General features: G+C 45.3%; 1 protein-coding gene across 4 annotated transcripts in view; it reads right to left on the bottom strand.

Moving 5' to 3' along the window:
• Positions 1-21,989, bottom strand: part of LOC140396269 (protein kinase C and casein kinase substrate in neurons protein 2-like) — a 141,447-nt gene that overhangs the window by 63,041 nt on the left and 56,417 nt on the right. For all 4 annotated transcript variants that reach the window (XM_072484650.1, XM_072484651.1, XM_072484652.1 and 1 more), the window contains exon 2: positions 732-832. In XM_072484650.1, the coding sequence (XP_072340751.1) occupies positions 732-785 (54 nt within the window). In that variant the 5' untranslated portion in view covers positions 786-832. The remainder of the gene's footprint in view (positions 1-731; positions 833-21,989) is intronic.

The following is a 21,989-nucleotide window of genomic DNA, read 5'->3' as shown; positions in this document are numbered from 1 at the left end:
GCCCAGTTTGCAAGTCCAGACCAGAAATGTAGAGATTAATTCTAGTGCAAAAATCAAAGGGATTGAGTGGGAATCGCCACTCAGAATAATCAGCCCAGAATTTAAAATGGGCGCACCATGAACTAAAGGTTGATTCAGTGCACATGTGGTTACAAATCTACTCAAAACCGGGTGTAAAATATCAGGGGTTTAAAATTACAATATTGGACTGTTGGATGCTTACTGAAAAGGAAATAGCCTTATATAGAAGCTCCTCATACAGCTGTAACTTCCAAATACTGCACACCCCATCCTGTTTCCACTCCTCAAAATCAGGAAATTTGAAGCTCAGCTGCATGCAACAGCACCAAGAACGGAAAAGGAGTACATTTCAGTTCAGCCGCTACAAAAACATATATATCACAAAGTTTGCCAATGTCTTCCTCCCTTTGCTTTGCACACATTTATCATTCCTTCACAGTTTAAGGGTGGCAGCTTTCTCCAAACAAAAAGCTAAATTCCTTTTGATGCAAATATCTTGGTATGAAATCCTGATCCAGATCAGAGCTGGTAACAACTAAAAGTGCTTTTACTGGTCCTATCCATTGCTTTTCGAAGTACACACAACCCAGTACTACAAATTGTAAAAGAAGCCTGTGGGTTTGATGAAAATCTTCCAAACTGAACCAGACTAAACAACTTAGAAGAAAATAGCAGGATGAAATATGAGGAAGTTAGCAATTCAAACATACCTCCCAGAAGCTATCACTGGGTGCTTCAATCACAACTGAATCATCATATGACATGATTGTGCATAAAGTATTCCAGAGCTGCAGTTACAGATCTTCCAAAGCTAAAAATATAGTGAAAAATATGTATTAGTGGAAACATCATGTAAAATAACACCATGACTAATTACTTTCTGATAGAAATTATCATTTCCTAAGCAAAGCTTGAACTACTTCAGCAGAAAATAAACAAATTGAGCAGCATCCTGGTTCAAAATATTAGTGCGGCTAACAGTGCTCACCATTATTTATTTGGAAATCGAACAGCACCTTATGGGGGCCACATGCTCAATTAAATGCAGAAATCTGAAGACACTGTCCAAGATGCATGATGCCTCTAAGAATTTCACAAAAGAGCAACTTGTCACCTGGTCCCAATTCAAATGAATTGAAGCTAGTGAAGTCAATTTATTTGTCTGATTAATATGGACTAAACCTACCAAAAATGTTGTCATGCTCCCCCGATCCTGCTTAAGTGGGTGGCAGTTTAAATGGGCAGTATAGTGGCACAGTGGTTAGCACTGCATCATAGCAGCAGGGTACAATTCCAATCTCAGTTGACTGTGTGCGGAGTTTGCACTTTCTCCCCATGTCTGCGTGGGTTTCCTCCGGGTGCTCCTGTTTCCTCTCACAGTCCAAAGATGTGCAGGTTAGGTGGGCTGGTCATGATAAATTGCCCTGAGTGTCCAAAAGGTTAGGTGGGGTTAGGGTGGAGGCGTGGGCACATGTGGTGCTCTTTCCAATGGTTGTTGCAGACTTGATGGGGCGAATGGCCTCCTTCTGCACTGTAGGGATTTTAAGTAATGCTTTAGTGGCCTGTTATGTCTTAATCACACCTAAACAAGCTCTCTGGCACTAAAAATCAACTTTAGCATATGTGAAGTTTCATTCCTTCCGATTTTAATTATTGTTAGAGGCTTTTAAGTTATTTTGTGGAAAAAGAATTGCGGCTCTTTTATTCCTTTAATCTAATATTTCTTTCCCTTCCTTTGTTTCACTTTCTGCATTGGATACGGAATTCAAAATCCCAATTCACTTTCTGGTTCAGACTCTGTAATGCTCATTAATGATTCTTCAATCTGTTTGGATATCTCAATAACCAATCACTTTGCCCTATTTACACAGCTTCCAGCTGCATTTTTCAGATGACTGACTGACAGATTTATTGTGCAAATATCCAAAAGTTATGGGAAGTGCAAATCTAATCAGTGGTTGGTTCCATTCATTTGTCACTTAAGAGCAAAATCCAGTCAACTTCTTTCACAGGGAAAAGGCAGGTTTATTATGCAAAGCTTAATTCTCCAGTTTTGAAATCCATTTTGTCAGAAATTTTGCAATTTTTATGAACTAGAGCTTGACATGAGCCTTGAGGCTGCAAAATACTGTTACCATAAAACTCAGAAGTGACATACACCCCAGGCCCATTCCATCAGCTGCCACTGAATAACTCATACAGCCCAGTTTCAAATTGGTCAGTTTCAATTTTAATGAAAAAACTTACAAGGCATAGGTATTGAACATACCCACTTCAAAGTCTTGCAGCTAACATACATTTAATGTAGCTGAGACATCACACTTGGTGACAGGTGTAAAACGATGTTCAAAGAAAGAAGTCATGTCAAATTAGATTTTAAACTCAAAGAGTTATAACTTCCCTTGGGTTAGCCCAGCAACTACAAATAACTAGAGTTGCTTATTTAGACCGTTTCCCTATAAACAGTGCTTGAACAATAGCCTTAAAAGAACAGGCCAGGTTAGCAGCTAAACATCATGACTATGTTCCAGATCCCTGATTATTGACATGCATCGCCACTGGAGAGATGCTCTCACTTTTACCCTAAGCATATATAACCTAACAGACTCAAATTGGTTAGCTTCATAGAATGATAAAAAAGCTGACTTACCCAAAAGCTTTTCAGTCAATTTCAAAAAATACTTCTATCTACAGCAACTGATCATATTTTTCAAATTCCTTTCCAAAAATTCTGGTTTTGAAGAATATAGGTCAGCATGCCTGATTTTCTTTAGTGTCATAAGATCTTAAACATCAATGTGACCATCAGGACAAGCCAAATAAGTTTGGTTTACTGTCACATCCAAAAGGGTGGCATTGTCCAACAATGCAGCCCTCAATACTAAATGAAGTGTCAGCCTAAATTACATGCTGAAATCTGGGAATGGGGCTTCAACTTTTAAGACAGAAGAGGATGAGTCAAGTAGACAGTATAATGGCAGAGAACAAGATTATTTCATCGATAAGTGAACATTTACTTGTACAGTTCGATGCAATGATAACTTCCGTACTTTAGGCGCACACATATTGCTGTGTGCTTGGGCACAGAAATCAGTGAAATATTGGGACGCTGTATCTGGTCTCACTTTTGTATGCACCCATACACTGCTTCCCACCTCAACACATTTCCTCCGCTGGAGGGACAGTAACAATCTAAACTTCTATGCTGCTTGACAGGAAATCTGCTTAATATCTCAATAAATAGTTTTGATTCCTCTTCCCTATCTTTACTACTAAACAGGATCCCAAAAGCAGTTCTTGGGATTTTGGGAGGGATTCACCGGCCTCCCAGCCGCGTGCTTCTCAGCGGCGGGAGGAGGTACGCTGTTCACTGGCAGCGGGATTTTCTGCTCCTGCTGCTGTCAATGGGAATTCCCATTGAAGCCACCCCAGAACTTCCGGAAATCTGCGGGAGGAGGTGTGAATGGCTGGAAATTCCGGTCTTTAAATCTCATTGCAGACTTAAAAAGCTGTATTTCAGTCAGCTCAGTGTGGCCTAATCTAAATTTCCCTATACATCTATTCTTTTCACTCTCTTGCCCTACCCCTTTAACTGGAACTTTCAGTGGGTGATGCAACATTCTGTTAAATCTTCAAGTCAATGTGCTTTATAGAATAGCAAAGTCGGGTCACATTGATATCTACAAATTCCAGTAACTAATCCTTTACATCTTAATTATGTTGATTATTCACAGCATTTTATCTCAAATTACTTTTCTCAATGGAAAACCCATTTTAAAAATGCCAACATTTATCTGCAGTATCTGTTATGCCTGCAGGTGATGCTGTGATTGGTATTTACAGCGTTAAAGCCTGTCACTTCATACAGGATATGTGTGTCACTGCAGGGAAACATGATTCCCAATTCCAACTTAGATCTTGTTGTAGCATGTTAGTTTCAGGTTTATAAGAACCTGTACCAAGTGTAAAAATACAATGTGTAACCAACACTTCAGCGTTTCATAAATATTTGAACTAAAAGCTGATTATTCAAAAGTCACATTCACTTACCAATTCCTGAACCAGACTGTTGTCATTTTTACGCCAGAATGGCAGTCCAATCTGTGTCTTGGTCTAAAATAAATTATCTGCCTTAGGTTGCCAAAACTATTCCCCTACCTTGCTTGCCAACAATCCAAAACAGTCGTCATGTGATAACACCATACAATTAAATTACAGCTCTTAATCCCCGACTTTGCAAGACATGTTGGAAATTGGCTGCCACCCTGTCCATGAATAGATAAACACATCAGCAATTCCTCCTCATCAAAATGACTAATCCAGAATGTGAGAAGTTATGCTGCCATCACCATGTCCCCTCACACTTAAAACAGGACTTTAAAACCATGCCCCCCATCAGCAATTAAATGTGCTATTTGAAATCCAGCCACCCAACTAAGCACTTAGAGAATGAGGCCTGTTTTAGTTCACATTTCATACCCCAACACCATTGTGCGCCATCATGACACAACATCTCGTTCTTCATTAAACATTCAGGATAGGGCAGCACGGTGGTGCAGTGGTTAGCACAGCACTGAGGTCCCAGGTTCGATCCCGGCTCTGGGTCCCTGTCCGTGTGGAGTTTGCACATTCTCCCCGTGTTTGCGTGGGTTTCGCCCCCACAACCCATAGATGTGCAGGCTAGGTGGATTGGCCATGCTAAAATTGCCCCTTAATTGGAAAAAATGAATTAGGTACTCTGAATTTATTTTCAGAAATAACATTCAGGATAGGTGAAGCGAATAAACAAGGCAATATGCAGACAGGTAGGGAAGTAGTGAAAGTCATTATAAATTCAGATAAACTGCAGTTTTTTTAATAAAGCTCGAATTGGGCGCCAAACTGAGAAAAAAAACGGACAGCAAAATCAGAAGGGAGTTGTAGATGTATATATTACAAAACCGACTCGGATTCAAATATATAAATTTGATCCTCCTATAGGTTAATATGTGAAGAACAATGATGGCCATTTTTCACACCAATAATTTTCAATAAAGTTTCTTTCAATGTGTACTGTATGCTTATTATGCTCGCTAGATGTTGAGTTTTCCATCTAATTGTTTCGCTTCTCAAAATCCTGTGGTCTTTAGTTTCCATCTCACTTTAGAAAACCTCCTTCCTGTTGCCATGATTGGAGCACGAATTATAGAGGTCTTTTTTTAAAATGTGGAATCATAGACAAGAATGGATAAAAGTAGTTGAATTAAGAGGTTTGCATGTCACATCAGTTTCCCCCCAAAAAAAGTGCTAGCATATGGCCAGAAATCATATGCCACTTTGAAATAGTGACCTGCAGGTGACAAGTGCAAGAAAAATCTGCAAGGGCTAGAAATGTTAAATAAAACATAACAAGCTGGTGGCATATGACAGATTTAAACTTTGGCAGTAAGTCCTTCATCGCAACAGAAAAAAATAGATAACATGACTTTCAGCTTCCAGGTTTAAGGAAATACCTGTGCAATACATTACCCTGCACTTTCTCGTACAGATGCTGAAACACCTGCCATCTATTACCAGCGAGCTTGGTTTTTATTTATATTGTCAAAAGGCTTTTCTCATCATTGTGCTGAACATTACTAATTTTATAGAACAATGCAATCTGCTGGGAGTTAGAATAATGCTTACACCTTTACCAAGCAAAGTAATATCAAATCAACTTGCAGGGAACTCTATTTGTTCAATTGGATTTCAAAAATGTTCAACCTTTGGAAAAAGGAAAATTTTGACATCATCAAAACAAATTCAAATTAAATAATTATCTAATAAAAATATAAATTATATTTAAGGTAGAGGGCACGGGGAAAATGACATTCTTTTACATGCATTTAATAACCAGTTTCTTTATTCCACTGATGTTTGCAAGGCCTTGCCTGTGCTTTGCTTGGCAGCATGGAAGCACAGTGGTTAGCACAGTTGCTTCACAGCTCCAGGGTCCCAGGTTCGATTCCCGGCTTGGGTCACTGTCTGCATGGAGTCTGCACGTTCTCCCCGTATCTGCGTGGGTTTCCTCTCACAGTCCAAAGATGTGCAGGTTAGGTGGATTGCCCATTCTAAATTGCCCTTAGTGTCCAAAACATGGTTAGGTGGGGTTGCTGGGTTACAGGGATAGGGTAGAGGCATGGGCCTAATTGGGAGCTCTTTCCAAGAGCCGGTGCAGACATGATAGGCTGAATGGCCTCATTCTGCACTGTAAATTCTATGATTCTATAACATTAACTTTTACTTTTGCCAGCATAACAATTACACTAGAAGAATAATTAACAGTAAAGAGCTTTGGGGATATGTAGGCATCTTACTTCATTCTTCTGATTGGAATAAGAAAAGAATAAGTTGAACCTCACTTGTACATTTTATCAAGTTGATGTCCGACATATAGATCTGGATTTTAGTTTATGCTCCTTTTATTGATGACCCTTATTTGTTTATGTTAATACAGGCAGTGATATTTTATTACAAATTTTATTTATTTCAATTTTGATTTAAAAGATTTAAATTCAATAGATTTTTTTTAAAAACGTAATAATGAGGAATATTCCAATGTTATCTTCCCTGAAGGAATCAATAGATTCTGTTTGGTATGGTGGTAATACAAAATGTTTATTTGTTTGGGGAAAATATGGGTTTACTTAATCAAATAGAATATACTTACTGTTTGTGCAAGCCATTTTCTTCATCAAAAACATCCCATGTAGTGTTATACACAGAAATAATTTCAACCTCATTTACATTTGAACTCATACGTAGTAAAGGGTACGTTCAGTCATAGGGTGGAATTCTCAGATTGAGACACTAAATACCATAGTGGGCCGGAATTTGGAGTGTTTCCCGCTGCAACGGCCCGGCAGGGAAACACGGCAAATCTTCCAGCCCCGACCTCATTAATTATGCACCTGGGTGTTTCACACCACATTCAGCAGCAGGGCAGCTATGGGTGCCGCTTGGGCCGTCATCATGTCAGGGTGCCTTATTGAAAAAGCTTCCAACATCACTGACCCACTATTAAAAAAAGATGATGGACCTTTAGGAATGTTTTGAGGCTGCAGATGGAGCCCCTCCAGGACACAGAATCGGGAAGGTCCACCTGAAAACCCTCCCCGACCCACTGCTGTAGGTGTCCCAGGGTCATGGGCTTCCTCCATCCGGAAACAGCCCCCACATCTGCATGCCACGTTATTCCTAAACTGTTTCACGCCAACATGTTTTCCTGCCGGCATCGCAGAGAATGTGGTGTGAGGGTGTCGGGCCTTCATCTACATCCATTAACAGGATGCAAAGGAGATCCATGCCTGCTTCTGGAGGGTTTTCCAACCCGAGCATCAGCAGCAGGTCCCAGTGTAAATTCGCACTGGGGTGAAACTGATTTCTGGGCCTTCCGCCGCCGTCTGCTTGGGCGGCCAGCCCGGGCGCCGTCCGCTGGGGCGGACAGGCATGAGGTCCTTGCACTTATTGTTGGTGGTGATATGAACATACGAATTAGGAGCGGCAGTAGGCCACTAAGGCCCTCAAGCTTGCCCTGCCATTCATTAAGACCCTGGCTGATTTGATAATAGAGGAGAAAGCGGAGAGGTTTAAAAAAAGACATGAAAGCATCACTATTTCTACTAATCAATCTTAAGAAGTGAGTGGCAGTTTTAAAAAGGTCAGGCAAAAGCAGATAAGTTTCACTATATATTGCCATTCTTCCAGAATTTGTTTGAAAGTTACTGCCAAAATCTTTTTCACCTCTGTAATGACATATTATAAATTCAGTAAGATATTGTGCTAATTTATAGAAAATCTACCTTCACTTCTTCTTAGACATTTGCTCATTTTACCCAATCTGATGGGAGGTGTTCTTGGCCCATAACCTTCGAGATTCAGGACTTCATAACCGGGGGTACCCAAAAGATGTACTGAGTAACACTGTCCTCCTCCCCTCACCCAGCCCCCTCTGACCCCCATTGGGCAACTCACAACCACCTCCCCATTCTCTGACCAATCGACACCCAGGTTTTCCCCCCCCCCTCAGCTAATTGGGCCAACATCTCCTCCCTCTGCCCCCCAACTAATTGACCGCTTTCTCTCGGTCTGTGCCCCCCCCCAAACATTTGAGAAACATGCCTTTCCCTCAGGTATGGCTGTTTTTCCGTGACAGCATTGTCTTGCAACTAGTTCGCTGGCTTTTCACGTGCTCCGTTGGGGTCTCTTGTGGTATTTCTCGGTTCAGAATAGCTTCTGCTGAAACTTTTAAAAGCAGCGACAAACATGGCAGCCTGGCTGCCTTAACCATGTTATCTATGGAAATCCAAAGAACATTCCAAACTGAGGCAATGGATTGGGCTGATATACATGCTGTGTTGCTGCCTTTCACACCTTTCAGTGTATGAGATACCATCGGCTGGTATTGTAGTCTTGGTTGTTTACAAATCATCCTCAACAAAAATTTGTGAATTTCTCAAGTGACTGGGATTTTTCATATTTTACTTATTTGGAGTTTCTGGAATTATCTAGATCCAATGTTGCCAAAATCATATGATGTGTTGTCAGCCATCTTAACTGCAGTCCCCACTTTATAAAATACAACCTTAAAATTTTTGCTATCTTCAGGTCTCTACTGGGCATGATAATGTTCACGTTTAAAATATCAAACTCCATAGTTCTAGCATAGTAGTTTTGAACTTAAAGATTTTGCTGTTCATATAGCACAACTATCTCCACAATCCTTTTCGAACTTCCTAACCATGTGCTCCTGTCTTGGGTCATCACAAATTTTAACAATATCTGGCACTACGCAGTTCTAAATAAATTGCTATCATGTGACCTTCAACCAAAGTTGCATTTAGAGACGCCTGGTTAACTGCCAAATCATTAGGTATGCTGTGGTTTATGGCTCAAACAAGTGACAAAGATAGATCTACATAATAGATTTATCAGCAAAATTTAACCTATGGAATGGAAGGGAAAGTATTGGGCGGGATTCTCCCAGCCCGGGGCCGGGTCGGAGAATCCCCGCAACCGGGCCACGCGTCCCCGACACCGGCACGCGATTCTCCGCAGAGCGGAGAATCGACGCCACGCCGCAGGCCGCTGTACGCGGCCGGTACACCGATTCTCCAGACGGATGGGCCGAGCAGCCGCTCTAAAAAGGCAGAGTCCGGCCGGCGCCATCCACACCTGGTCGCAGCCGGCGGGAACTCTGCGCGCAGGGTTGGGGAACGGCCTGTGGTTTGGGGGGGGCCTCCGATGGGGCCTGGCCCGCGATCGGGGCCCACCGGTCGGCGGGCCGGCCTCTCGCTCCCCGGGCCTACTTTCTTCCGCGCCGGCCCCTGAACTCTCGCGCCATGTTGCGTCGGGGCTGGCGCGTTGAGGGAGGCCACCATGCATGCGCAAGTTGGCGCCGGCGCCACTGCGCATGCGCAGATCTAGCGGCACACAGTTCACGCCGGGATAGGGGGCTGCAGCGGCGTGAACCACTCCAGCGCCGTGCTGGCCCCCTGTAGGGGCCAGAATCGGTACCCCCAGCGGCCCGTTCACGCGGTCATGAAACGTGACAGCGTTTCAGACGGCGTGGATACTCTGCCGCCAAATGGGAGAATCCCGCCCATTAGCTTTGGTATAGAATTGTCTAATGATAGGAAGCAGAGAGTAGTGGTGAATGTTTTTTTGTATATTAATGTGGTAGAATTGGGTATGCAGGCCACAATTTCAAATGTGTAGATGACACAAAACCTGAAAGTTGTGAACTATGAGGAAGATGGTGATAGCATTCAGTACACATATAGGCTGGTGGACTGGTTGGGCACGTGCAGAGAAATGTGACTAATGGAGGGGCAGCATCAAAAGAAAGGCACAATTTTAAAGGAGATGCAGGAAGAGACACATAGCTATGCGTACAAACTGAAGGTGGTGGAGTAGGTCGAGAAAGTGGTCATTAAGGCACACAGGATCCACAGCTTTATAAAAAGTGAGGCACAGAGCACAAAAGCAACAAACATATGAAGAACCTATTTTAAACACAGTTTCGATCTCAACTGGATTATAGTGTCCAATTGTGGGCACTGCACTTTAGGAAGGATGTGAAGGCTCTAGAGAGGGTGCAAAAAAAATCATTTGAAGTTGAAGGATTTCAGCTATATGGATGAATTGGAGAAGCTGGAGTTGGCCCATTGGAGAAAGCTAAAAGTAGATTTAATTGGGGTGTTCAAAATCATGAGGGGTCCGGGCAGGATTGACAGAGGGAATAAAGTATCCATTTTTACACAGGGGTCGAGAACCAGAGGTTACCGAATTGAGCGGATTGGCAAAAGGACCAACTATTTCTATGCAAACAGTGGTTGGGATCTAGAATGCAATACCCAAGAGTTACTAGTGGTGTACCACAAGGATCTGTTTTGGGGCCACTGCTGTTTGTGAAGGATGGGTGAGTAAATTTGCAGATGACACTAAATTTGGTGGAGTTGTGGACAGTGCAGAAGGATGTTACAAGTTACAGAGGGACATAGATAACCTGCAGCGCTGGGCTGAGAGGTGGCAAATGAAGTTTAATGCAGAAAAGTGTGAGGTGATTCATTTTGGAAGGAATAACAGGAAGACAGAGTAATGGGCTAATGGCAAGATTCTTGGCAGTGTGATGAGCAGAGAGATCCCGGTGTCCATGTACATAGATCCCTGAAAGTTGCCACCCAGGTTGAGAGGGTTGTTAAGAAGGCGTATGGTGTGTTAAGCTTTTATTGGTAGAGGGATTGAGTTTCGGAGCCATGAGGTCATGTTGCAGCTGTACAAAACCCTGGTGCGGCCGCATTTGGAGTATTGCGTGCAATTCTGGTCGCCGCATTATAGGAAGGATGTGGAAGCATTGGAAAGGGTGCAGAGGAGATTTACCAGAATGTTGCCTGGTATGGAGAGAAGATCGTATGAGGAAAGGCTGAGGGACCTGAGGCTGTTCTCGTTAGAGAGAAGGTTAAGAGGTGACTTAATTGAGGCATACAAGATGATCAGAGGATTGGATAGGGTGGACGGTGAGAGCCTTTTTCCTCGGATGGTGATGTCTAGCACGAGGGGGACATAGCTTTAAATTGAGGAGAGATAGATATAGGACAGATGACAGAGGTAGATTCTTTACTCAGAGAGTAGTAAGGGCGTGGAATGCCCTGCCTGCAACAGTAGTGGACTCGCCAACACTAAGGGCATTCAAATGGTCATTGGATGGACATATGGACGATAAGGGAATAGTGTAGATGGGCTTTAGAGTGGTTTCACAGGTCGGCGCAACATCAAAGGCCGAAGGGCCTGTACTGCGCTGTAATGTTCTATGTTCTATGATACAAAAGGGAATTGGCTAAGCACCTGAAGAAAAATAATTTTGGGGGCCACAGGGAAAGGCCAGCTAGGGAAGTGAGACTGGCTGAGTTACTCTGCCAAGCACAGACATGTTGGGCCATATGGCTTTCTTCTGTGCTGTAAACATTTTATGATTCTACAATTTACAAACAAAACCTCCATGAATAACATCGTTACAGTACATTTAGGATGCTGCAAAGTACTTTGGTTTCAGTAGTGATTAAGTAGTCCTGTCATTTTTATATAAAGATGAAGAAGTGACAGGCAATTTGGGCACATGGTTTCACAAACAGTAATAATACACATGACCGGTTAATTTGTTTTGGTGTTATTTGTGGACAAATTAAACACTAGAAATACCCTTGGTTTCAAGTTGTACCAGAAGGTCTTTTACCTGAGGCTGGCGGGGGCACAGATTCTGCCTGATCCAGTAAATGGGTATCCACTTGTTTAACATTCAGTTTAAAGTCTCATCCAAAAGAAATATTGGAGTAGTAGAAGTTGATGAGGTTGAAACATTAGAAAAAGAACAATTATATGAGTGGTGAATTATTAAGAGTGGTAAAAATTGGTCCAGGCCTGAAAGGATTATTTTATAAACAAAGACACAAACAACTGGACCTATTTTCATTGGTGAAATGAAGCAGAGGGAAGCACAAGGTAGATTTTCAAAGTCATGCATAAGGTGGAGGGGGAAAAAAAATCAACCATTCACTCGGGCAAGAAGTTAGAGGACACAAATGTAAATTCACAAGCCATGAGCTAAATTATGGATTAGAGAAACTCTTTCTCTTTCCTCATCCTCTCCCCTCTCACCTTTAAATTGGAGCCCAATAAATGTCCCCTGAGAAGTACTAAGGATTGAAAAGATACTACGTGCTTGATTTCCCCCTCCAGGATGGGGGTGAATTGCAGTGTTCCCGAAAGTAGCAAATCAATGGACAGAAAGCATTTGATGAAGTAGTGGATATCTTCTGCATCCAGCAGTCTTGTTGAGCTCAGCAGCCTTTTTAGTTGCGTCTTCTCTTACATTCTACTTAGGATCGCCGCTGCTGAAGCTGCAACCAAGAAGCTTGCTTTCTTCTTTCATGCTCTATGGATTGTAGCGAGTCACTGCACTCATGATGGCCCACTTGTTTAACCAATGGCAATCCCTAAACTAACTTTCATACCCATGTTATCTTTCCTCACTCAGAAACTTTCATCTCTCTATAAAGCCCACACCTCATCCAGGACACGTATCTTCTTGAACTGAGAAATTAGTCATCCATCAAACTTCTCACATAAATAGCTTTTTACTCTACAGGTGATTCACTTAACTCAGTAGTAGCTTTCATTTCTCTCTCCCTCTACACTTTTGAATCTGTCCTTTAGCATTACTTCTACATTCAGTGCTGCTCTGAAGTTTTTCCTCCAACTATGCTGTCCGACATACGTTATGCAGTCAAAGTACAAATGTACCCATCTTCACTATGTTAGCTGCAAAGCTAAATTCCATTCCAGTAAATACTTTGTTATCTTTCGAGAACCAAAAAACATTAAACACCAGCATTCCAAACTGATTAGAAACTGACTACTTTTTGTGTGGAAACTCTTCTTCAATAACTTCCTTATCGGTCACGTCCTGAATTAAGTGAGTTGCTCACATGTGGCTATTTTCTGACATCACTAGAGAAGGGCTTCTATATCGAAAAATACTTTATAAAATATAATCAAGTTGACCGACTAATTAGCACACAGATTATGCGCAGTTAAGTGATTCCACATTGTTGATGTATTAATAAGCTTCCTGAATGTTCATTTTTAAGTTTCCTCTTTTAAAATCATTTGGTTGCCATGGAACAACTGTTGAAAATTATTTTTTACATCTGCACAGTACTTTCACCTCTTCACATATTTTAAACTGTTGCAACCATTATACTATTTGGTCCGGAGATTCACTGCAATAATTTATCACGATAAGCCTCTTTGTTCTTTCAGCAAGTCTCTAACAGGTTTCAAACACACACACTGGCCTTCAAATAGACTGCATTTTTCATCTTTATTGCCAGTTTTCATGCAGTAATTGAAAGTTAACACTGCAGATCACACACCATGTAAGCAATTAAAATCCAAATATTCCACTGCCTTCCAGCCATTTTGACTGTTCCTGTTAATTCACCTGGCCAGCAATTAATGTGCATCTTTTCAGAAGGTTTTTTTCTTTTTCTGACAGTATTTGTAAAATCACCTAAATTTCAACTTGCTGTAACTCTTCTTTACCAACTTGGGGAAAATGCAATTTGTATCAGAAAAAACCTCAAATATAAAAAAAAGCTAAAAGTATTATTTTTCCAGAAACTTTTTACCGCAGGCAGTATGACAGATGCAGCCAAATAAAAATGTAAGTTTGGTGAAAATACAAAGGAATAACGCAAAGACTGATAGGCAGAGCATAAACACTGGAGAATGAGAGAGAGAGAGAGAGAGAGAGAGAGAGAGAGAGAGAGAGAGAGAGAGAGAGAGAGAGAGAGAGAGAGAGAGAGAGAGAGAGGGAGGGGAGGGAGGGGGACGTGTGTGAGAGAGAGAGAGAGGGGCGTGTGTGTGAGAGGGGCGTGTGTGTCTGAGAGAGAGAGGGGTGTGTGTGGGGAGACAGAGACAGACATGTGTGTGTGCACGTGTATCAGAGAGACGTGTGTGTGTGAGAGGCGAGTGTGTGAGGGAGGAGTGGGAGGCATGAGAGAGAGAGAGAGAGAGAGACAGACAGACAGAGACAGACATGTGCGCACGTGTGTGGGAGAGGCAGGCACGTGCGCGCGTGCGAGAGAGAGGGGGGCAAGTGCGAGTGAGTGTGTGAGTGAGAGACACACAGACAGGTGTGTGCGTGTGAGAGAGAGACAGGCACTTGAGAGTGATGCGAGAGAGAGGAGAGCGATGCGAGAGCGAGGAGAGAGTGATGCGAGAGCGAGGAGAGAGTGATGCGAGAGCGAGAGAGAGGAGAGTGATGCGAGAGCGAGAGAGAGGAGAGTGATGCGAGAGCGAGAGAGAGGAGAGTGATGCGAGAGCGAGAGAGAGGAGAGTGATGCGAGAGCGAGAGAGAGGAGAGTGATGCGAGAGCGAGAGAGAGGAGAGTGATGCGAGAGCGAGAGAGAGGCGAGTGATGCGAGAGAGGAGGAGAGGAGAGTGATGCGAGAGAGGAGGAGAGGAGAGCGATGCGAGAGAGAGGAGGAGAGGAGAGCGATGCGAGAGAGAGGAGAGAGTGATGCGAGAGAGAGGAGCGAGTGATGCGAGAGAGAGAGAGGAGAGGAGAGTGATGCGAGAGAGAGAGAGAGAGGAGAGTGATGCGAGAGAGGGGAGAGCGATGCGACAGAGAGAGGAGAGTGATGCGAGAGAGAGGAGTGATGCGAGAGCGAGAGTGGGGAGTGATGCGAGAGCGAGAGGAGTGTGATGCGAGAGCGAGAGGAGAGAGTGATGCGAGAGAGAGAGGAGAGTGATGCGAGAGAGAGAGGAGAGTGATGAGAGTGATGCGAGAGAGGAGAGTGATGCGAGAGAGAGAGGAGAGCGATGCGAGAGAGAGGAGAGAGTGATGCGAGAGAGAGGAGCGAGTGATGCGAGAGAGAGAGAAAGAGAGAGAGAGAGAGGAGAGCGATGCGAGAGAGAGGAGAGAGTGATGCGAGAGAGAGGAGCGAGTGATGCGAGAGAGAGAGAAAGAGAGAGAGAGAGAGGAGAGCGATGCGAGAGAGAGAGGAGAGCGATGCGAGAGCGAGAGAGAGGAGAGTGATGCGAGAGCGAGAGAGAGGAGAGTGATGCGAGAGAGGAGGAGAGGAGAGCGATGCGAGAGAGGAGGAGAGGAGAGCGATGCGAGAGAGAGGAGCGAGTGATGCGAGAGAGAGGAGCGAGTGATGCGAGAGAGAGGAGCGAGTGATGCGAGAGAGAGAGAGAGAGAGAGAGAGAGAGAGAGAGAGAGAGAGAGAGAGAGAGAGAGAGAGAGAGAGAGAGAGAGAGAGAGAGAGAGAGAGAGAGAGAGCGCGCGATGCGAGAGAGAGAGGAGAGTGATGCGAGAGCGAGAGAGGAGAGTGATGCGAGAGCGAGAGAGAGGAGAGTGATGCGAGAGAGGAGAGGAGAGTGATGCGAGAGAGAGAGAGAGAGAGAGAGAGGAGAGCGATGCGAGAGAGAGAGAGGAGAGTGATGCGAGAGAAGAGAGTGATGCGAGAGAGAGGAGAGCGATGCGAGAGAGGAGAGCGATGCGAGAGAGAGAGCGATGCGAGAGAGAGAGCGATGCGAGAGAGAGGAGAGTGATGCGAGAGAGAGGAGAGTGATGCGAGAGAAGAGAGTGATGCGAGAGAGAGGAGAGCGATGCGAGAGAGGAGAGCGATGCGAGAGAGAGAGCGATGCGAGAGAGAGGAGTGATGCGAGAGAGAGGAGAGTGATGCGAGAGAGAGGAGAGTGATGCGAGAGAGAGGAGAGTGATGCGAGAGAGAGGAGAGTGATGCGAGAGAGAGGAGAGCGATGCGAGAGAGAGGAGAGAGTGATGCGAGAGAGAGGAGAGAGTGATGCGAGAGAGAGGAGAGAGTGATGCGAGAGAGAGGAGAGAGTGATGCGAGAGAGAGGAGAGAGTGATGCGAGAGAGAGGAGAGAGTGATGAGAGAGGAGAGCGATGCGAGAGAGAGATGAGAGTGATGCGAGAGAAGAGAGTGATGCGAGAGAGAGGAGAGCGATGCGAGAGAGAGGAGAGCGATGCGAGAGAGAGAGCGATGCGAGAGCGAGAGAAGAGCGATGCGAGAGCGAGAGAGGAGAGTGGTGCGAGAGAGAGAGAGAGAGGAGAGCGATGCGAGAGAGAGAGAGGGGGATGCGAGAGAGAGGAGTGATGCGAGAGAGAGGAGTGATGCGAGAGAGAGGAGTGATGCGAGAGAGAGGAGAGCGATGCGAGAGAGAGGAGAGCGATGCGAGAGAGAGGAGAGCGATGCGAGAGAGAGGAGAGCGATGCGAGAGAGAGGAGAGCGATGCGAGAGAGAGGAGAGCGATGCGAGAGAGAGGAGAGAGTGATGCGAGAGAGAGGAGAGAGTGATGCGAGAGAGAGGAGAGAGTGATGCGAGAGAGAGGAGAGAGTGATGCGAGAGAGAGGAGAGAGTGATGCGAGAGAGAGGAGAGAGTGATGAGAGAGGAGAGCGATGCGAGAGAGAGATGAGAGTGATGCGAGAGAAGAGAGTGATGCGAGAGAGAGGAGAGCGATGCGAGAGAGAGAGCGATGCGAGAGCGAGAGAAGAGCGATGCGAGAGAGAGAGAGGAGAGTGGTGCGAGAGAGAGAGAGAGAGAGGAGAGCGATGCAAGAGGAGAGCGATGCAAGAGGGGAGCGATGCGAGAGAGAGAGGGGAGTGATGCGAGAGAGGGGAGTGATGCGACAGAGGAGTGATGCGAGAGAGAAGAGTGATGCGAGAGCGAGAGAGAGGAGAGTGATGCGAGAGAGAGAGGAGAGTGATGAGAGTGATGCGAGAGAGAGGAGAGTGATGAGAGTGATGCGAGAGAGGAGAGTGATGCGGGAGAGAGGAGGGCGATGTGAGAGAGAGGAGAGAGTGATGCGAGAGAGAGGAGAGAGTAATGCGTGAGAGAGTGATGCGAGAGAGAGAGAGAGAGGAAAGCGATGCGAGAGAGAGAGGAGAGTGATGCGAGAGCGAGAGAGAGGAGAGTGATGAGAGTGATGCGGGAGAGAGGAGGGCGATGTGAGAGAGAAGAGCGATGCGAGAGAGAGAGAAGAGCGATGCGAGAGAGAGAGAAGAGCGATGCGAGAGAGAGAGAAGAGCGATGCGAGAGAGAGAGAAGAGCGATGCGAGAGAGAGAGAAGAGCGATGCGAGAGAGAGAGAAGAGCGATGCGAGAGAGAGAGAAGAGCGATGCGAGAGAGAGAGAAGAGCGATGCGAGAGAGAGAGAAGAGCGATGCGAGAGAGAGAGAGAAGAGCGATGCGAGAGAGAGAGAAGAGCGATGCGAGAGAGAGAGAGGAGAGAGTGATGCGAGAGAGAGAGGAGAGCGATGCGAGAGAGAGAGAGGAGAGTGATGTGACAGAGAGAAGAGAGTGATGCGAGAGCGAGAGGAGAGTGATGCGAGAGCGAGAGGAGAGTGATGAGGGCGATGTGAGAGAGGAGGGCGATGCGAGAGAGAAGAGCGATGCGAGAGAGAGAGAAGAGCGATGCGAGAGAGAGAGAAGAGCGATGCGAGAGCGAGAGGAGAGTGATGCGAGAGCGAGAGGAGAGTGATGAGGGCGATGAGAGAGAGAAGAGCGATGCGAGAGAGAGAGAAGAGCGATGCGAGAGAGAGAGAAGAGCGATGCGAGTGATGAGAGTGATGCGACAGAGAGGAGAGAGTGATGCGAGTGATGAGAGTGATGCGAGAGAGAGGAGAGAGTGATGCGAGAGAGAGGAGAGAGTGATGCGAGAGAGAGGAGAGAGTGATGCGAGAGAGAGGAGAGAGTGATGCGTGAGAGAGGAGAGAGTGATGCGTGAGAGAGGAGAGAGTGATGCGTGAGAGAGGAGAGAGTGATGCGTGAGAGAGGAGAGAGTGATGCGTGAGAGAGGAGAGAGTGATGCGTGAGAGAGGAGAGAGTGATGCGTGAGAGAGGAGAGAGTGATGCGTGAGAGAGGAGAGAGTGATGCGTGAGAGAGGAGAGAGTGATGCGTGAGAGAGTGATGCGTGAGAGAGGAGAGAGTGATGCGTGAGAGAGGAGAGAGTGATGCGTGAGAGAGGAGAGAGTGATGCGTGAGAGAGGAGAGAGTGATGCGTGAGAGAGGAGAGAGTGATGCGTGAGAGAGGGGAGAGTGATGCGTGAGAGAGGAGAGAGTGATGCGTGAGAGAGGAGAGAGTGATGCGTGAGAGAGGAGAGAGTGATGCGTGAGAGAGGAGAGAGTGATGCGTGAGAGAGGAGAGAGTGATGCGTGAGAGAGGAGAGAGTGATGCGTGAGAGAGGAGAGAGTGATGCGTGAGAGAGGAGAGAGTGATGCGTGAGAGAGGAGAGAGTGATGCGTGAGAGAGGAGAGAGTGATGCGTGAGAGAGGAGAGAGTGATGCGTGAGAGAGGAGAGAGTGATGCGTGAGAGAGGAGAGAGTGATGCGTGAGAGAGGAGAGAGTGATGCGTGAGAGAGGAGAGAGTGATGCGTGAGAGAGGAGAGAGTGATGCGTGAGAGAGGAGAGAGTGATGCGTGAGAGAGGAGAGAGTGATGCGTGAGAGAGGAGAGAGTGATGCGTGAGAGAGGAGAGAGTGATGCGTGAGAGAGGAGAGAGTGATGCGTGAGAGAGGAGAGAGTGATGCGTGAGAGAGGAGAGAGTGATGCGTGAGAGAGGAGAGAGTGATGCGTGAGAGAGGAGAGTGATGCGTGAGAGAGGAGAGAGTGATGCGTGAGAGCGCGAGTGAGAACGTGAGAGAGAGAGTGAGTGAGAGAGTGAGAGAATGAGAGAGAGAGTGAGAGTGAAAGGGCCCTAAATGGGATGATAAAGATGGTCACTAATAAATCTCATAAGGAATTCAGGATGAAGTTCTTCACTCTAACTGGTTACAATGTGGAAGTCACTACACACATAGGTGAGGCACATGGCATGATTGCATTTAAAGGGACTCTAGATAAGTATATGAGGGAGAAAGGAATAGAAGTATATGTTAACAAGCTCAAGCAGATTGGAACGAGGCTTGTGTGGAGCATTGACACCAGCAAAGATCAATTGGACAAATAGACGTTTCTGGTGCTGAGGCTTCTGGATAATTCTGCTACTTCTGCAAGATCACAAACAATCCAGATTTTACAATCCTGAATACAATACAATCCTTAAGGGCTTCAATTGGGGTTTAATGAATAAAACAGTTAGCCTCCCCAGGTGCCAGTCAGCTGATCAAATGTAGTTAATGTTTTTTAAGATTCCCTTGCAGCACTCTATCATGTCCTCTTTTCTGCTATGAAAACAATACAAAGTGCTCATTTAACAATTTCATTGCAGTCCACCATCATCCAACCTGTATTTGTCTTTAATGGTCCCAACATTCCCGTTTACAACTATCTCTTAATTGGTTTATAAAACCTTTCTGCTCCTACTCCCTCTACGATTTCTTTTCCCATTGCTCTTAACTGTTTCCTACATGGATAACCACTTACTCCAAGCTAGTTACCATCACTTGTTGCTTTCTACCTTGTCTGCTCGCAGTCAGCTAGTTGTTTTAAAATTTGTTTACAGGATGTAGGTGTCACTGGTTAGGCCAGCATTTATTGTCCATCCATAGTTACCCTTCAGAAGGTTATGGAGAGTTGCCTTCCTGAACCACTACAGTCCTTGAGGTGTGGTACACCCACTCTGCTGTTAGGGAGGGAATTCCAGGATTTTGCCCCAGTGACAGTGAAGAAACAGCGATATATTTCCAAGTCAGGGTGGTGAGTGACTTGGAAGGGAACCTCCGGGTCTGCTAATAGTCAGCTACTCCCCCTGATCAGCTTGCAAGCCCTACTAAAATTGAGGAATTGAGAAATCGAAGAAACCTTCCCACTGACTGGAGTCATACTTTGCACAAAGTAAGATAATTGTGCAAATTGGAGGCCAATCATCTCCACCCCAGTATATTGCTGCAGGAGTGCCTCAGGGTCGTGTCCTAGGCCCAACCATGTTTAGCTGTTTCAATGATCTTCGCCTCTACAAGGTCAGAAATGGAGATGTTTCAGTGACTCCTGAAATACTGAAGTAATCCACGTTGGCATGCAGCAAGACCTGTATAACATTCAGGCGTAAATTGACAAATGGTAAGGAAGATTCATGCCACACATGTGCCAGATATTGATCAACAAGAAAAAAATCTAACCATCTTCCCAATGGCATTACATTTCTCAGCCCCCCCCCCCATCATCATCATGGGGGTTACCATTGAACAGAAGCTGGAATGGACCAGCCATATAAATACTGTGGCTACAAGACCAAGTCAGAGGCTGGAAATTCTGCAGCAAGTAACCTATCTATCGACTCGCCAAAGCCTGTCCACCATCTGTAAGGCAAGTCAAGGGAGTGTAGATGAGTGCAGCTCCAACTCAGCAACATCCAGGACAAAGCAGCCTGCTTGATCGGCACCCATCCACCACCCTAATCCTTCACTCCCTCCACCACAGTGGCACCAGTGTGCATATTTACGAGATGCACTGCAGCAACTCTCCAAGAGTCCTCCAACACTACCTTCCAAATGTCTGACATGTACCACCTACAGCAGGCACATGTAAACACTACCACTGCAAGTTCCCCACCAAGTCACACATCATCCCGACTTGGAAAAGACCATGGTTGGTAACCGTCGCTGAGCTAAATTCTTGGAATTCCCTCCTTAGCAACATTATGGGAGTACCTATACCAGATATTCTGCATTGGTGCAAGGCAGCAACTTATCATCTTCAAAACTAATTAAGGATGGGTAAAAAATAGTGGTCTTGCCTGCGATTCCCATATCCCATGAACGATTCAGAAACCTTTCAACTCAATGCATCCTGTGGGGTGACAATCCTCTGGATGTCGGCGGCATAATATTTTTTCTCGCTCACAATTATTAGTGTGCCCAGTTAAAACCCAGACTTTCTGCTCGCATTCATATACGTCATGCGTATGAATTCACTCTGCATGGTCTGCATGTACAGGCAAGTCCTGGTTAGGTCACAACTTGATTATTGCAACCATGTTCTAGTCACCACACTTTAGGAAGGACGGAAGTGTCCTTGAAAAGTTGCAGAGGAGATTTGCATCTGCTTATGACCACGCAGACTGTGCTAATGTCTTACAGTAGGGACTGGCCCCAATAGTCTCAGAAACCCCTTGCCATTGAACATCGACCCCACTCTGCTGAGACTGTGTGGCAGTTGGTGTGCAATGACCTCCCCATGTTTATGTTTCAAAAGTCATCCTCCACTCATCCAAATGAAGTTTGGGATTCGGTATATCAGGACCCTCATAGACAACCCAAAGGCGAGAGAAGAGTCTGCAGATTGAGCATTAGCTTATTAGCCCAATCAGAATATAAAAAATATATATTTTTTTAAATTATTTTTTTAAAAACAGTACCCAATTCTTTTTTTTCCCAATTAAGGGACAATTTAGCATGGCCTGCACATCTTTTTGGGATGTGGGGGTGAGACCCACGCAGACACAGGGAGAATATGCAAACTCCACAAGGACATTGACCCGGGGTCGGGATTGAACCCAGTCCTCAGCGCCGTGAGGCAACAGTGCTAAACACTGCGCCACCGTGCTGTCCCCTGCCCAATCAGAACATATTGAATCAAAGTAGAAGCAAGTCATCCTCAACCGGAGGGAGTGTCGAAGAAGAGATTAATCAGAATGGTTACAGGGATGAGGGATTTTAACTACCAGGTCAGGTTGAAGAAGCTGGAGTTCTTCTCCTTGGAACAAAGGACATTGAGGGGGATTTGATAAAAGTGTACCAGATTATAACAGGTCGACCCAATGCAGACAAGGAAAAAAAGCTGACCCCAGTAGTTGATCATACAAGGACAGGAGACACAAATTTAAGGTTTTGAGCAAGAGATGCAGGGGATGAAAGGAAGGGCATTTTACGCAGCAAATAGTAATTACATGGAACTCGCTGCTGGTGAAGTGGAGGTGA

Source organism: Scyliorhinus torazame, chromosome 19 (assembly GCF_047496885.1).
Source record: "Scyliorhinus torazame isolate Kashiwa2021f chromosome 19, sScyTor2.1, whole genome shotgun sequence".
NCBI classification, from domain to species: domain Eukaryota; kingdom Metazoa; phylum Chordata; class Chondrichthyes; order Carcharhiniformes; family Scyliorhinidae; genus Scyliorhinus; species Scyliorhinus torazame.
The sequence above is the reverse complement of the archived record's forward strand: the minus strand, read 5'-3'. Positions and strand labels throughout refer to the sequence as shown.